General features: G+C 38.4%; 1 protein-coding gene across 2 annotated transcripts in view; it reads right to left on the reverse strand.

Moving 5' to 3' along the window:
- Window positions 1-13,481, reverse strand: part of LOC136244457 (protein Notchless-like) — a 20,325-nt gene extending 6,844 nt beyond the window's left edge. For both annotated transcript variants that reach the window (XM_066036060.1, XM_066036059.1), the window contains exons 1-6: window positions 10,787-13,481; window positions 7,890-7,966; window positions 6,874-6,971; window positions 4,696-4,734; window positions 4,562-4,646; window positions 3,260-3,360 (exon numbers count right to left, since the gene is read on the reverse strand). In XM_066036060.1, the coding sequence (XP_065892132.1) occupies window positions 4,643-4,646; window positions 4,696-4,734; window positions 6,874-6,971; window positions 7,890-7,966; window positions 10,787-10,940 (372 nt within the window). In that variant the 5' untranslated portion in view covers window positions 10,941-13,481 and the 3' untranslated portion in view covers window positions 3,260-3,360; window positions 4,562-4,642. The remainder of the gene's footprint in view (window positions 1-3,259; window positions 3,361-4,561; window positions 4,647-4,695; window positions 4,735-6,873; window positions 6,972-7,889; window positions 7,967-10,786) is intronic.
- Window positions 13,482-18,985: the final 5,504 nt, after the last annotated feature.

Genomic DNA, 18,985 nt, shown 5'->3' on the forward strand with positions numbered 1-18,985 from the left:
AAGACTTCACACACCAACAAGACTTCACACACCAGGTTAGTAAAAGCGTAGTAACAATTCTATGGATTCTTTTCCTTACAGGCCTGACAGATACAGCTGAACCCCTCTTCCTCAGGAAGGAAAAGCCACCATCACCCACCACGATAAAGATAACAAAATGGTGAATCCATAGATTTGTAATGTTAGTATTTATCTGTATTGCTATAGAATTTCACTGTATTTCATTCAACAGGTCGATAGAAACATCGATTTGAAGAATTTATTAAAACCACGAAAGCATGTGGAGCAACTTGTGCACGAATGAATCAGCATTATATGGCAGACTACAGTAAGCACTACATTTCATTCTACATGATACTATTATGAGTAAGGTGTGTAATGTGATACATGAAGCTGCAGCGTGAAGACGTGTGAGACTTATTTCTTGACAGTGCTCAATGTTGTTCAGTAAATTCTCGAACAATATGCTCTTCTTTCCTAGCTTCTTTCTCAACTCAGGCAATAACTAAAAGATGGCAAGTGCTAATGAGGAAATGCAGACACTAAAGCTGTAGTTGTTCTCACATCTGTGACAATGTATATGGCAGAATTACACCACAACGTAAACTTCTATTAATGGTCTTCAGTTCAGCTGGAATACAACCTCCTTGTGCTCTAAAAGAGGTAGAGCTTGTCAGTAGTGTGTGTATATAAAGTATATCATTGAGTATTAATCAACTTGACTGTCCTGCTACTATGTACTGAACTAAAATTCAAGAACCAGAAACTTGATTGTGGGGCTGGATGGGTTTATTGCCAGCCAATCTGGTGATGTTCTTTGCCAGTTATTTCTGTAAAGGTCAACAGATTGTTAGTAACCTGTAAAGGTGCTTTAACTATAATGGTTGTTATACAACACTCAGCCTGAGACCATCTTATACTGGCTTCCCTAACTTTGTGGTCCAAATTAATACTCACACAATTTTGCAAGTGTTTATAAACTATGTATAATAATTTAGATATACAGTCATCTGTAATGGTAATCATAATTCCACCTCACTCAAAGCAGTGTACACTTTCCATACAAAGGGTTGATCACGGCTGTACTTTATGGCAGATGCTTGGCACTAGTACTGTATCATATGTTGGATATACAAAGTTATGGGAGTATTCATCAGTAATGCATAGGAACTTAGCCTCTTCACAAACAAACTAGAGTTGGATGTAACCTTATGTACTTAAAGTAGGACAACTCATTCTTCTCAGCTTGGTCAGTAGTTACGGTGTTCGTCAGCAGTTTTCACAACATTTATCTGCTTTCTTTACAGGTGTTCACTGCATTCAACTTGGGTGGTGATGCCTGGCTACACAGGCAAACTACTACTAACTCCTCATGTGTACACTTGTCCCAAGATGCTTAGGTGGTAGTATTGCTCATCTCTCAGCAGTGTGACATCAAAATTCTTGTTTCATTTTGTATGTATCACATCAATTATTTATGAATATATGAACAATGTTGTGACTTGTAATACACAAATGGCGAAGTAAACCTGTAACAACTTTTAATTTTTCATGTGCACCCTCAGGGATTGTGTCATGCAGTTATGATGAAACCAGCCCCATATGACATGACCAATAATGAGATAAAGTAATTAGTTAAGTAAATCTTTGGTAAGGTTTCTAACTACTATATCTAAGGTTTCTAACTACTATATCTAAGGTTTCCAGTGCTATACATAACAACTGATAGTTTTAGTAGCTATGTTATCAGCAGTGTGGGAATCTGTAATCTCACAATTTGCAAGACAAAAACTCTTCATCTTCCATTCATCACTATGTGAGCAGTCACAGCCATATAGGAACGGCAATGGCACCCAGACCACATATCCGTGGTCAATGAACAGCAGCTAGCATTACTCAACAAACCTGCAACGGACACCTTAACAGTTTTGTACTTGGCAGGTAACAATACTTGAGTAAAGTGGGCATGAAAAGAAGCCGTGTTGTACCTTGGATCCAGTGTCTGCAGCAGTTGAAGAAACGGAAAACTGTCAACTGTAGCCAATGGTTCCATGTTTTTGCACTCAGATTCCATCATCGACTCCTCACAATGCTTAAAATGCTGGCTACCTCAAGCGTAGTGACTTTTTGTGAAATACAGTGTTCCTTTTTCTTAGACTTGGATGTTGACGGAGACAGAGCTGACTTACTAATAAGCATGAACTCTTCATTGTAACTGTACTTAAGATGTAAGTTAGATTCGTATTTCCCAAGTAGGATAAAGTCTGTGAGCAAACCTAGTAGATCACTTCCCTCCTGTTCGCTATTTTCCCATTTTCATCACTTCTGAAACCAAAATAATGCCAAATTTTGCTAATTCCAGTAGAGAGCAGTACTAAGTTGGAAGCCATTTTACAAAACGTGGTTATAACACATGCACATGTGTTATCATATCACGACATAAGCTTTTTGTTAATCACAATCATGATATACATGATATAATCAATTAATTGATATTATCACACATCAATAGAGAGTAATGAGGTAGTGGCCTGTGGCCTATACAGACACGAAGAAAATATTTGATGATTTCACTAGTGAATCAGATGACAAGAAACTCCAAATGAAAGCTTTAATCTAGATTCCAAATATCTCCCTTAACGAAAGATTTGTAAAGTTTTTGGTAACCGATACACTACCACATGATGGTGTCACATTATTCGGAAAATCCCAACCAGACATCACTATTAACGAGGATACATGAAAGGTGACCAAGTCATGGGTGCTTCCATTAATCTTTGCCGATTTTTGTTTGATGAATGTACAGTAGTAAACAATCACCAGCAAGGCCACAGGTTACTAACTATTTAGTAACCCTACCACAGGTTTCTATTGGATTTAGTAACCTCAGACATCAAAGGAAATATTACGTAAAATTTTCAAAATGATGATATACTGTTATTTGTGATATAATGTTATTGCCATGCATGACTGCACAACCATGGCACCTAGTGTATCTTAGCTGGAAGGCACACTTTGTGTTGGGAGAAGGTTTGTGATGGATACAACATGGAACTACAATGCACACATTAAAACACTAGACATCATTACTAAGGTCACTTTCTTACTAGATGCACTGACATGTGACCACACATACTTTTATGGCCAACTGTGACCCTCCAAATGGGAAATTTTAGGTTAGTGTATATAATAAGGTCAACTACATGTTCTCCAGTAAGTGCTGTTTAAACAATATTGTATTTCACTGTACTGTAACTACCTGTCATTCTAGCCAATGGTTTCTTGCCGGTGGATGATTGCCATAGGAGCAGTTGTAAAGTCATCACATCCCGACACAAGTAATTCTTCACTGATCACTTCCTAATATGGTAATAACCAATGTACCATCAGTACTTGAAGACATTTCACCAATAAACACAGATATGCATGAGAGATCATACAACATTTCTAGCCAGAGAACTACTACACAATAGTATGTTAAAAAATTGTAAATTTAAAAATGAAGTAGGGATCTATGCAACAAAAGGTAGTAAAACAAGAGATGAATGATGGTATTACAACATACTGTACCCCTACTTTGGCATTGAGTAAAATATAGCCAATGTGCCAAAGTAGGGACTTTTCACTGAGCTATGCTGTAATACCATCATTCATATATTGTTTCACTACTTTTTGTAGCATAGATCAATACTTCATTTTCAATTTACAATTTAAAAAAAAAAAACTAGTTTGTTTAGTTTTTGTTGTAGTACAGCTAGCTACAATATAACTACTGTTCTATTAGAATATCATACATGACTGTTGTATTAGAGTATATCAAGTCAGCCAAGAGGTGTGCAGCTAGCTAAACCAATAAGGGGTGAGGTCATTTTGTTTACTGCTAAGTAAACAGCTAGATTGTTAAGAGGTGTGGTCTCCGTACTCTATCACTAGTAGTCCACCTAGATCTTTAATTGATGGGCAGGTCATAAACCTATCGTGAACAGGATCCTAATCGCAGACTTGCACATACAGTGCATCTAGTCTTATAGTAGTGCCAGAACTGAAGCGCTTCTGAGGTCCAGCTCTGAAATTATCTCGGACATAATTCTGTGGTGTCTATATATGTTGCTGAAAGAAAGTGTTGATACGGAAAATTAACACCTCGATATGGTTACGTTGGATGAAGAAGACAAGCAGCTTGATTAAAGATAAAAGAAAAGACAAGGTGCAGAGGGCCTACACTCGTCGGAACCCCAAAAAGTTACATCCCACTGGTGAGTTTGTTATTGTGGCATAAAATAGTAGCTATGTGCTGCTTCATTTGGCCTCTAGCTTTGCAACTGTGGTCAGTGAGTCTAAAAGTTTTAGCAATTTTTAAAAGTTCTGTATCCGGCCACCTGTGGGCGTTTTGTTATGTTTAATGCTGTATTATATATTATATGGACTAGTACTATTCTGTAAAGGTGATTTTCGTTGCATGAAATTTCTCTAGGATGATTTTTAAAGGCGGAATTTTGGGCGGCATGCAAAATTTTCACCGCGATCCCTACTTAAACAGTACAATCGTACAGTTTGATACCTTCTGGTTTAGACAGTCTGTCATTAGCTGGTTCATATGGTCTAGTCCTTAACACATAGTCAGTGTTGAGACATAGTGCGTTCACCTGACAGGAGCTCACATGATCCAATTACTACTACATGTACACCACTAACCCAGTGACCATGTCCTGATAGTGTCCTACATAATATTCCCTATGGAAGGGGAAGTATGTCAAATCTGTAATGTGGGTATGGATAATTAATACATGCACACACACACACACACACACACACGTACGCACACACGTAATCCACACACACACACACACACACACACACACACACACACACACACACACACACACACACACTCCACATGCATGCACTAGTACAACACACACACAAAACACATACACTACTATCCTATAGTGTGGAGTACATACACTACCATCCTATAGTGTGGAGTACGTACACTACTATCCTATAGTGTGGAGTACAAACATTACTATCCTATAGTGTGGAGTACATACACTACTATCCTATAGTGTGGAGTACATACACTACTATCCTATAGTGTGGAGTACATACACTACTATCCTATAGTGTGGAGTACATACACTACTATCCTATAGTGTGGAGTACATACACTACCATCCTATAGTGTGGAGTACGTACACTACTATCCTATAGTGTGGAGTACAAACATTACTATCCTATAGTGTGGAGTACATACACTACCATCCTATAGTGTGGAGTACGTACACTACTATCCTATAGTGTGGAGTACATACACTACCATCCTATAGTGTGGAGTACCTACACTACTATCCTATAGTGTGGAGTACATACACTACCATCCTATAGTGTGGAGTACGTACACTACTATCCTATAGTGTGGAGTACAAACATTACCATCCTATAGTGTGGAGTACGTACACTACTATCCTATAGTGTGGAGTACAAACATTACTATCCTATAGTGTGGAGTACGTACACTACTATCCTATAGTGTGGAGTACGTACACTACTATCCTATAGTGTGGAGTACATACACTACTATCCTATAGTGTGGAGTACATACACTACCATCCTATAGTGTGGAGTACATACACTACCATCCTATAGTGTGGAGTACATACACTACTATCCTATAGTGTGGAGTACATACATTACTATCCTATAGTGTGGAGTACATACACTACTATCCTATAGTGTGGAGTACATACACTACCATCCTATAGTGTGGAGTACATACACTACTATCCTATAGTGTGGAGTACATACACTACTATCCTATAGAGTGGAGTACATACACTACTATCCTATAGTGTGGAGTACATACACTACTATCCTATAGTGTGGAGTACAAACACTACTATCCTATAGTGTGGAGTACATACACTACTATCCTATAGTGTGGAGTACATACACTACCATCCTATAGTGTGGAGTACATACACTACCATCCTATAGTGTGGAGTACATACACCACCATCCTATAGTGTGAAGTACATACACTACCATCCTATAGTGTGGAGTACAAACACTACTATCCTATAGTGTGGAGTACATACACTACTATCCTATAGTGTGGAGTACATACACTACTATCCTATAGTGTGGAGTACATACACTACTATCCTATAGTGTGGAGTACATACACTACTATCCTATAGTGTGGAGTACATACACTACCATCCTATAGTGTGGAGTACATACACTACCATCCTATAGTGTGGAGTACATACACTACCATCCTATAGTGTGGAGTACATACACTACCATCCTATAGTGTGGAGTATATACACTACTATCCTATAGTGTGGAGTACATACACTACTATCCTATAGTGTGGAGTACATACACTACTATCCTATAGTGTGGAGTACATACACTACCATCCTATAGTGTGGAGTACATACACCACCATCCTATAGTGTGAAGTACATATACAAGATCCCTAACAGGAATTATGTACCATAAAATATTATGTAATTATCAATGCAAAATATAGTGCATATAAGCACAGGTGGTTATGATCGCAGTACACAAAGTGTTATAACTACCAACACAATTAATGATAAATGTACACAAGGACCAAAAGTTGAAAGCAAGCATAAAGCTTGTACAGCTTCTAGAAAAAAATGTTACAGTGGTTGTTACATGTAGACCTACATGTAGCTAATTGACTATACTTTCCATTGGCATTACAATAAAAGCTAATGGAGGTAAAAGCTAAGTCCACACTGATCATTTCCAATAGTTTGACTTCACATTTACAAGTCCCATACAATTCAGTCTCACAACTATATGCAGAACGTCTATATATGGTCTGTATATGAGCATACTTACTGATGCATTGGTCTCCATGACAACCATGTTATCCACTGTCTGTGGCCAGTTAGGAATTTCCCCAATTGTTTACCAGTTACTGAGTCCCATATACACACCTGTAGATTGTATGATAAACTGATAACAATTGTATCATGGTGTGTAGAAGAGAAATTTTCACAAGTATTGGATATGTCTCACACTGTGTAGTAGGGTATTAACATACTGTGTATAAATGTGTAGTATAGTGGAACCTCTCTTAATGGTCACCTGAGTTGGGTGGTCACCTCAGCAAAATGGCCATGTGACTGGTCCCGACTGATTCCTAAACAGTTTGTACAGAAATAGTTTGCATTAAGCGGTCACCTCTATAACACATATAACAGCCAGCTTTTGGAAGCACTTCATTATACAAAAAAGCCTCTCACAAAGCAGCCACAGCAAGTCATAACAGTGAGTAAACCAGTTACACTACTTTATACTTCTATAACATTTTATACTCACAATTGTGTTCTGTATAGATAAGCTTATAGCCACTCCATGGCTTTGTCTCTTCACACGATTCCAATTAAAGCTCACCCCACAATATGCTAATTTTTTGAATTTATCTCGGAATTTACAGTTGTGTAGTTACCAGGTAACTGTCTTTCCAGTATAAAAACCATAGCCTTTCCTTCACTGGCTTTGTAGTAAGGCAGCCTAGTGATAATGTCTCCATATAGTGGTTTCTCGCTCTTGTTGGTCATCCTTTCTGGTTTCTGCTAGCTACTTTGTTTATGCTTGTTATGTAGTAATGGATTGAAGAGTAGGCATGTGTGAGGATAGCTATAATCCCAGGAACCTTTGTATAAAGGTCAAACCTTGGTTTGTGGCCTATGGCTGCTTTATAGAGATATGATAGGCAACCACCTCTCTATAAAGACCAAATATCTCTGACCTGAAGGTGACCGCTTTAGACAGGTTCCACTGTAGTAGTAAGAGTATTATTAAGGGTGGTAGAGGGAAATGAGGTGGACAACTCCATACATTTCACTCACCTTGCCAGCTTTACATCCTGATGCAATCTTCTTCCCATCTGGTGACCAGGCAATACTGAGGATCCAATGGCAGTGAGCTACATGTATGTAGAGCAAGAGAGAAAGATAAGATACTACATCAACCTTTTAGTATGTACACTACAATAAGGTACCACTCAATTGTGTTAGCTATACAAGCACATTTCAACAACAATACGAACACCTAAAATGATACTTTTGATGTGACCATTGTAGGAATTAAATGTGAACCACAGTGCTTATATTTCAGCAGTTACTTATAAGCATAAGGACTCCACTGAGAAGATGGCATTCAGCCCTGGCACTGGGTAAAGAGTATGGGAGTTCACACTGATGCACAAACATGCCATAGGAGACGAGACAAAGTGTTAAGAGATCACAAGGACTGTGTTGATAATTAGAGTACGTCAACAATTGTAGTTTTTTGGTCTCACATACCAATGATCTCTCTCATGTTCTTGGTACGGTAGTACTGTATATCAGGGATCATGAAAATTTGGGCTTTTCTGGCCAAAAATATCACCCAAAAAACCAGCTTCACAATACATGTACCACCCTGGCACCTTGCCAATATTGGTAAGGTACAACCAAGCCCAAAAGTGCCTTCAGTAAGATCCTAAAGGCTTCCAATAAATTGTTACAAAATTGAAAAAAAAAATTTATTCAATGGAATTTTCTACTGATTAACTACCTGCCTACACTGTACCTGATACCTTCAGGCAAGCGTAACTCGATAACGGCTGAGGCTATGGGCTTGATTTTTTTTTTTTTTAATGTGCTATACACAGTTGTAACAACTAGTCTAATAAGAGTTGTACTGATAAGCCAATAATTAACTCTTTTACCATAATCAGTAGTGGACTGTGGCCAACAGATTATTAGCCTATTCAGCTTCAACAGGTGCAGTACCACTAGAGGGATGGTATCAAAGGCTCTGGCATGTACTTAGCTAAATTGTTTATGTTTTGTGGCATAACCACAAAGCCAACCCTGTACATGAATTCACTACAATGCAATAACCATATCATGTATTCATGCCTAACACTACAACATGTCACTGGATAGCATTTAGCTATTAGCATTTTTGCAACTATTATAGATAAATTTCTCAGTTATTTCTGAATTGTGACTAGTGACTTTGTATGGCGATTGCATGATTTTTAATGAACTTGCAGCAGCATAGCAGGCCATAGAATTAAAAATTTCTTTGATTTAGCTCCTTCGTCCATACAATACTTTTTGTCATGTTACAGATAGAGAGTGTGTTATTGTGGAGTTGAATTAATATACAACATAGTTTGTGGTCATGTACTGTCAGGGTGTACATATTGGTTTAGTGGAAAGTTTTATGGTGCCACTCGATCCTTTGATGTGGCATTGAATAATACATCAATACACGTAGTTGTTTATCATATGTTTATCATACAGTACGGAGAGTAACTGTCTATTAGGGATCATCATTGGTGGATCTAGGATTTTTGAAAGGGACTTTCTGGGAGGTGTAGCTATATATTTCCTCCATAAAGCCATTGCATTAATATAACATTAATATAGCTATGTGACTATTGTGCTAGTCCACCACTTAGACATCCTTATTTGTTCTTTAATCAAAGAAAGATAGTGGTTTTTCTTTGCTTTAAGTTCTCATTACGGTCTCTTCTCTTTCGTTTTCTAATTTTTAACTCTCACACAGAAACAAGTGCCTGAAAAAATAATTATCAAGTAAGCAGATGAGCTGCTGTGCATTTGATCTAGTTGGCCTCAGATATGAAAATGAAGACAATTTGTAAGTTATATTTATTATAAATGTTACTGTTATGATAAAGAGCTAATTGCAATAGAAGAATGGCTTATATACTCAGCCAGCATCACTTTTAAAAGTGAAATTCTGAAAGGGGGTTTCTGTTGAAACTACCGAAACCTTTCTAGATCCGCCACTGATCATGGAGGTTCAGATTTCTGGCAAACCAGCCTCACAATACCTTCATGATGTCTTGGCAGTATTGGTGAGGTATAAATAAGCCCAAAAGTGTCTTCAGAATGGCCAAAAATGTTTTAGATCAGTTGCTATTAGCAGAATTTATTATAGACTGAATAACTGCCTGATGCATTTAGACAAGTGTAACTTGACAACCTGACAACCTTTAATGCTACAGGCTTGATTTCTTTGCTGTTAGATGTCACTTCAGCCCTACTGGTGCCTTTTGGGTTACCACAGTACATATGTGACCGGATTTCACATAACAAGGCTTCCACACACACAAAATCAAACTTACGTTTTTGCCAGAAATGGATTGCTGGCCTAATACACTATCACATTCCACACTGTACTTCCTTCAGGACTGGCAAGTCTGGTTTCTGTGGCAGCTTTCTTCCGACCCTGTCAAAGCCACGAGTGGGAGATTGGCGCCATTGAATGGCCATGGCTTTGTGATAATGGTGTGTAGTGAGCTGGGACTTCACAGAGAGCTCACCAATAGTGTTCTCGGTCAATTTGGAGTGATTTGAGGGCCATGGAGAGCCCAAACTTGGCCTCTGGATTCCAATCGTCTTCTTACTCCATTTTATACCCGTATATTAAGACCACCATCCACCCCCACCCTCCCACCCTATTACTATCACCTGTGATATTATTACTCACTCGAGAAAAGCTGCCCAAAACAGGGCTAATTTTGGGCATCAGAAATGTATACACCCACTCAGTGATAGCTAGTAAATAGATGCATACTTGGTGCAAATTTTGTTTGCACAGCTGTAGGCACTGGGAAGTTATTACACAATGATTACTTAAAATCGCCATATCTCCTAACGAAGTTTTGTGTGTCGAAGCCGGGTTTTGTCAAATTCAGTCACATATAATGCATGAATCATGGACCTACCTTTGTCCTCCTTTGTGTCCCATTTCTTTTCACCGAGTGTACAAGGTGTCGATTCTTGGTAGCACATATGGCTTCCTCTCTGTTGACTATCACATTTGTAACAAAAATCATCAACATTTTCTGTAGTGATTGAAGAGATGTTTCTCGTAGTCATCTGTAATGCTGTGTAACTAGCTGAACAACACGTACATGTGTGGGTTTAATAGAGGAATAGAATAAAGGTGACCACTGGTTAATTGAATTGTCAAACTGCATATTAATCTTAACAAATAGAAGGAAAAGTTAAGAATTTTCAAGTTGGACTATGGATGAAAAAACGTAGTGAAACAAGGAAAAGTGCTGAAACAAGGAAGGTTGTCTATACCTGCTGATATACTAGTGGACATTAAAGCCCTAAACTTCAGTCTATACCCATGACTTAATTAGGGATTAAATGTCCACTGCAGGTATAGGCAACCTTCACCACTTTTAGCTATTCCTTTGTTTCACTACTTTTTTGCTTTGATGAGTTTGATCCCTATAAAATTCCTACTACTTGTTTACTTTTTCATAACATAATGAGCCCACGCATACCACATTAAAAGAGAGAATGGCATCAGGCACACCATAGTAAAGTAATTTTACATCAGAACGGGTACCCCAACAAACAATTATGTAACGGAAAGAGAGGTGACCATCATGCTCTGTTTTCAGCTATGCTCCACCCATTACACAGCACTACAAACAAAGAACAGTATGAGAAATGTCTCTGCAATCAATCCAGTTACCATGGAAAATATGGGCAATAAGCATAATAGCCAACACAGCCACATCACACTATCATAAATCAATACCTGCATTGTCAGTGAAAAGAACTAGGACACAAAGGAGGACAAAGGCAAGTCCATGATGCATGTATTGTATGTACTGCGGTTGACATGGCAAAAAGACACATCTCGGGATGAAGCAATGCCGAACAATGAAGAAATCAAGCCCATAGTCTTATCCATTGTCAAGTTATGCTTGGCTAGAGGCATCAGTTAGTTAGTTAGTTAGTCAGTTGGCATAAAATTATAGCGAATAGAAGCTTTATTAAAATTCCGTAGAAAAGGGTTTGGGGCTAGTCTGATTACATTTTTGGGCTTAGCTGTGACTAACCAATGCTGCCAAGCTGTCATGACAGGAAATTGAGGCTGGTTTTAGGGTGATATTTTTGGCTGGAAAGAAAATCCCAGTTCTGTATGATTACAATGCCACAAAACTGCTTTATAGTCATGTGTTTAAAATAAAATAATGAGCTCACTTATGTTGTTTACGTTTAAATGTCATGGACTTCAATATGAATTCAGCAATTAACCATGGTTTTTTGTGTGATATAGGAAAGGTCATTCAACAACAGTTGCAGTGATATGGATGAGTTTAATGCGTTGCTCTCATCTTATGATCTAGATGGAGCTGCCAAAAGTTGTGTACTTGTTGAATATTTTCATTTAACTCATTTCAAAGTCGCATAATTGATGCTGTCTTAGAAAAAACAGACTAGTTGGTTATTCAACCCACTGGCAGTGGTAAAAACCTGTGTTAGCAATTTCCAGCTGTTTATACAAAGCAATCGACACTTTTAATTACGCCAACCATTAGTCTGATGCAAGAACAGACACACAAGTTGGAAAACTTGGGTTGTTTACTTGGGATCAGCTCAAGTAGATCCCAATGCTGAAAAGAAGGTATTCAGTGCTGATTTGAGTGCAGCAGTGGTTTTTGTGAGCCCAGAATGGTTGCTTAGTGACAAAGACAACCATGTAAAGGTTCAGGCACTAAATGCAAACAATCAATTGGGTCCAGTAGCCATACACGAAGCGCATCTCGTCTATGATTGGCAAGACTTCAGACAAACATACAGAAAATTGAAGACTTGCATGCATTTTTTCCCAATGTTCCTCTAGTGGCTCTCTCTGCTACTGTTGTTCCTCAAGTAGAGGCAAAATTGAGGTCTTTTATGCACGATCCTTTAATTGAGAGAAGCTCAGTGAATCGTACGAACATTTATTTGGCTGCTAGAGTGTGAAATTCTACAAGGTCAGATGGCTCAAAACAATCCGTTTCATTAGACTCCAGAGATTTCAGCAATTTTGCAGATCTCATAACAGATTTGATTAAGGGGCAATGTAGTATTACTTGCCTGTCACGTAGGACCTATTGTTTTAGCTTTGAGGGAGAGGGATGTGCTGGCTATTGGATATTATGGCAAAATGAAAGAATCAGAGAAGAGAGAAGCCTACATCAAATGGAAAGGTGGAGATATCCAGGTGATTGTTGCCACACATGCATTTGGGCTTGGTATAAATAAGAGTAATGTAAGGTTTGTCATACGGAATGGTTTGCCTCCATCTATCAGTGCATGGGCACAGGGGTTTGGGAGAGCAGGAAGGGATGGTAAACAGTCTTATGCGTACATTTTCTATAATGATAATGACATACAGCATGTTGGGTACTGGGCTAGAGACATGGCAAGGCAGCATCGTCCTAGTGACATTGATGATGCTGCACAATAAGAAAATTGCTTCTTCAGTTATTTGGAGAAGAACTGTCTGACATTACTTACCCCAAGTAATGTTGTGATATCTGTGATCAAACCATAGGTTTGCTCACAGACAGAAAACCAGAATTAGCCTTACTTATACAAGTTATTGATGAATTGAAAAGTTTAGGTGAGGTGAAAATTACTGCATGGCTGAGGAGTGGAAATGTTGCTTGGATGCAAAATATTGTCAAGGTAAATCCTTCAGCATATGGGAAGAGTCTTCATGGACTATCTAAGGAATGGTGGAGGTGCTTTATTCATCAGTGTGCTGCAGAAGGGTATATTCTATGTGCAATTAAATTAGCTACTTTTGGATCTGCAACTACACCCATTCAAGGAGCATATGCAAAATTAGAACCACCATGTAAAGGAAGAAATGCATTGACCAGTCAAGAAGCAGTATTTCTTCCACAGTTGAACATGCCTAATGAAAAATTGCAGACATCTGTATCTCTAAGACAGCAGAGCACAAGAACAGGAAAAGGAAAACATATGCTTCCAATTCTCAAGCCCCTACCATGTTCCAGTGAAAATTGGGTGCCTTTGCAAACCAAGGAAAGGTACCAATATCCAGGATGGCATGATGAAAACACTGCTGGAAACGTATTGTACTTTGCTGAAAATATTGAATCTTTGCCCCATTACAGTGGTCCACATTTTTTGTGGTCAGACATTCAGCTATGTAAGAGCAGTACAACTAAAAATTGCAGAAATCAGAACATCTGCACTATTGGCTCTCGTGGTGCAGTGGGGTCAGAAGATGTGGTCAATGCAACCATGTTTTGCCACGATCATTCATACTGGACTACTGGACTGGAATACTGGAATGGACTACTGGACTGATATTTTTTTTGGCTTTACACATTTTTAAGGTGGGGTTACTGTACATTTGGGTGGCTTGTAACAACATTTCAGCACTGAGTGGTGAATATGATACTTAAAAGTAGCTGTGATAAGTCAAATGGGTTCAATTAAATGTATTCTATCCACTGCTTGACAGTATCCGCTCTACAGTATAGCAGATACTGACATGTAGGTATACCCAGAAATGTTCCTCTCGCTCATAGAGGCACACGTGATTATTGTGATACAACTTTCTATAACATATGCATATTGTGAATTGGTGACTAGTCACTGGAGTCCATGATATGTAATTGTGCAATGGGACACATTAAATTAACCAACGTACTTTTATAACTTGTATGTACTGTGTGCCGTACTGTATGCCATTGTGCTATGACAATGCAATTTTCTACTCCTATTAACAGCTAAATGACATTGTAATAGAATTAAGGGGGCAAGCAACTATGTCCTATGGCTTCCATCAATAAAATTATGTGTTTTATATGAAGCTGTAAGACCAACACAGATACTGTTCTCCACCTGATGAGTAACACATGTTGTAGTTGAGACATTGAACTTCTGTTTAGTGCAAATCTGACTGAAATCCTTTGAAGTATATACAAATTATGGCATGGTTACAAAACACTGTAATTTTAACACTAAAATTGATTCTCCTCCATCAGCTAATTGTGAAAGTCCCCAAAAATTCTTGTAGTGGCTTGTAATAACATTATCTTTAAAGTACGGAAATAGATTTTTAGGAATGACTACTATGGCTTCAAAAGAGAAGATTACTAAAACTGTGAGACTAGATTTATAATTTGTAGAATTCTTTAGGCATAAAATACTAAACTGAGTTTTAAAGTCAGTACTTCTAACTGGAGATGGTGATTTTTAATTACCACAAACACATCTGATACAAAAGGGAGTGGAAAGCAAGCACAGATCAATGAAAACCAAGATTTTGCATGTGAAGCCATAGGAATTAGTAGCGTGCCCATTTACAGAATACAATTTCATTCCGGTAATGAAATATAACCAGTTATGTCATGGGATCTAGTTTGTGTGTTCACACACACCATTATGTTACTGTATAGCAGATATACTGACATGTGTGTATGTCCAAAAATGTTTCTTTCACTGTTAGGCACACGTGATCATTGTGATACAACTATCTATATCAGTAGATACTGTCAAGCAGTGATTAGAATCAATTTAATTGAATCCATTTGACTTATCACAGTTACACTGTACTTTTTAGTATCATATTCACCACTCAAGGATGAAATGTTGTCACCAGTCACCCAAATGCACAGTAATCCCACCCTTAAAAGTGTGTAAAACTTTAAAATATGTCAGTCCAGTAGTCCAGTCCAGTAGTCCAGTCCAGTAGTCCAGTCCAGTAGTCCAGTCCAGTAGTCCAGTCCAGTGATTAGACACTACCCAGCCACTAGAGTAGTCCATGAGTGGGCAGTTGAACATGACAGATTAATGGTCTAAAGTAATCACTATTGTAATTGCTTGTGGTGACACATTACAGATGTCTCAGAGGTGGGACTTGGGGCTGTCCTGTCAACAACCTATAATGATGTTGTTGAGTATGCACAAAGCTACAAAATAGTGTCTGGCAATGATATGGGCCACCATGAAAATTAGGTATTACCTGACCATTTGCACATTACAAATACTTGGGTCATCAAAGTCTAGCAGGGCTTGATCACAATGTCTGCCCTTAGAACTTCATGTATATAACTTCCAAATATTGTTCATCCTACTGGCAGACCAAACCAATAAACCGATTCCCTGTCCAAATGGCCTAATGCTTTAGCGACGTTTTAGAGGTATCACATGCTTTTGGTAGTGAATACAACCTTCCCCACCTTGTTGCACAGAGTGGTTAAGTCCCTTCAACCAATACAAACAATGACGATTGTAGCTGACTACACTAGTCCATCTTTTGTGGTCACAAAGTCAAGTCTTCCACTACTCAACAATAGTCAGTTATTGATTGTGGAACAGGAAGAACACTCACAGCTCCTACTGCTCATGTAACTACATACCAAACATGTCACTACTGAACTGTCTTCCTTATGAGATCCTGTTTAACTGTCAGTGGCTACCTAACCATTACTGATCTATCAGTCTGACTACAATGAGGAGCTGAGGAGAAACTCCTTCTAGTAAAATGAGATAGTACATGCCACGTGTCAGATCAGCAGGAACACTCATAATTATAAAAGAGAAAGAGTATACCCAGCTAGCCCCAGGACAACAAGTCCTTCTATGCACAATAGACTGGACCTTGGATGGCTATAGAAATGAAAAGGCTGTCAACTGCACTACTGAGTATAGACACTGCCAAATGCTAAGTCCACATCAAAAGAATACACCCCGAACAGTACCTACACAGAATACCATGGTGGAACAAGACTGTAGAACTCTCCTGTTTACTTATGAGTGAGCTCAGACACAGTCAACTCATTCTACATTAGACATCATCTCCTCCGCAACTAGACCACATCATGTGACTACTGGACAAGTTGTTAAGACAGTTCAGAGACTTGGCAGGACACTGAAGACTCATAAGAGACATGTGATAACTGAACTGTTTGTATATACTATTGCACATTAATGATTTGTATTATACAGTTATGGAGACTATTATATGATTGTATCCTTGTTATACACAGTGTCTACTATGTGATCTGTATCTTCAACACATGTACACAGTACACACTATACTATACACACCTTTACAAACATGATGAGGAGTCTCAGTACTGGTATCCCATAATCTAACAGTACAATCACCTGATCCACTAGCTAGATCCCTGTACAACATAATGATAAGATATATGAAGGAACACACACACACACACACTCACACACTCACACACACACACACACACACACACACACACACACACACACACACACACAAACTTGTACTTTACAGCAATTGGTTCAAAAGAACCCAATTGTAATACTGAGGATAGAGCTGGACTGTAATTACAATCACTAACATGCTAGTACACACATCTACATAAACTTCCGACATTTCATAAGGTCTTTAAACACACACTCACCTTCCATCAGGACTAAATGATACTGCTATGACAGCCTCACTGTGACCTGTGTGTAACAACAGGAACATAGTAATCACTATCAATATGAAGTGCTCTTTAGCATACAAGTTCATAGTATGAACTTTTAGCTGTAGTAATAGTCTAACAGGAATACCTCTGAGACTCCCCACAAAATGTGGACATGTTTACAACTAAACACACGACATGATAACCCCAGTCCAGCATAAACACACTTCACTGATTATAATAAGTAACCTGTACATCTACATACACACAGACAGACATACCTGGTATACTAGTGGTACATCTCGTCACTGTTTGAACCTTAAACCTGGCCTGTGGCTGGTACTGTATTTCTCATCTTTTAACTGTTCCAGTGTCTCCTTCAGGCTCTTGTCTATGCGATGATCACCAACAAAAAATTCATAAGAGATCTTATCCTGTGAAATAACAAATTGAACTACAATAACAGCAACCAAGTTTGCTGAGTCTGGCAAATACAGACACACAGCATATGGGCAATTCCATGAAAATGTCAATCAAGATCTTAAAATTTAAAAGTGTATTTGGAGTAAATCCTACTGTGCCATTTTAAAGCTAGATACACGATGTTCCCTATTATACTGTTTATAGCCAAATATGGTCAACAGACAACAACATATGGTTCCTTCTTTAATAAGCAATGACATCACACTTTACTGGCAATCCACTAGACTGAGTCTTTTTGTGACACCTCATGAAAGGTGTATGGTTGATGGGATTAGAGTGACAGGGAAGAGGACAATGTGAGAAATGTTTGATCTGACCAATCACGTTACTAACAGTGACGTACTAGCCACTAGGACTGTGTAAACTTCGTCAAGTTCTCCAAAATCGACTGCAATCAGATTTTCTATATAGACAAAGGTGGTGATGGCTTCACTGTATACAGTACATAGAGTTTGTTGTATTTCAAGCCTTTGGGGCAGGCTCAAGTATTTCCAACAAAATAGAAACAGGCTTTCAACTTTGCTAGTATTCCATTCGAAGATGTCAGGCATCAAATCAGAAGGGAAATTCACAATCGTACTGTCAGTTGAGTTCCCTTGAGAGATAACCAGACAATAACATTAAGTAAACAGATGCACAGAAAAACATGGTAATGGCTAAAGTCAGAAATCTGGATGGTAGAATGGCTTAGAGAAGGAGAGAATGCTCTGTATGACATTAACCCATTAAACAAGTACATAAAAATTTGGAGCTTTCAACTAGAGTAGGGAATACAGCACTTCAACAAAAAGTACTGAAACAAGCTGGAGTGGTGCACAATATTAAATCACAGTAAAACAATAAGAAGTATTATATCCCTACTGTGCATTTCCATTATGTTATCTTGGGCACAGTAGGGACTTCTTATATTTTTACTGTGATTTAATATTGTGCACTACTCCAGCTTGTTTCAGTACTTTTAACCAGGTGCACGCCTATAGGCCTTCGGCCATCTGTGAGCGCGTACCTGGTTTACTGAAATTGTTTTTGTAAAAGTGTGTGTGTGGGCGCACGCGTGTGTGTGTACCTACATATCTACCTATCTATGTTTGTCCGTATGCACCCACATGAGCAAAATCGTTAAATAGTAAAAGCAGGAAGTAAAGCGAAATGAAGTCTGCATTAACTTACACACAGGTAAACTTTGCTCTGAGGTGGTTTCTTTTCAGCAGTCTGAAA

Source organism: Dysidea avara, chromosome 14 (genome assembly GCF_963678975.1).
Source record: "Dysidea avara chromosome 14, odDysAvar1.4, whole genome shotgun sequence".
NCBI classification, from domain to species: domain Eukaryota; kingdom Metazoa; phylum Porifera; class Demospongiae; order Dictyoceratida; family Dysideidae; genus Dysidea; species Dysidea avara.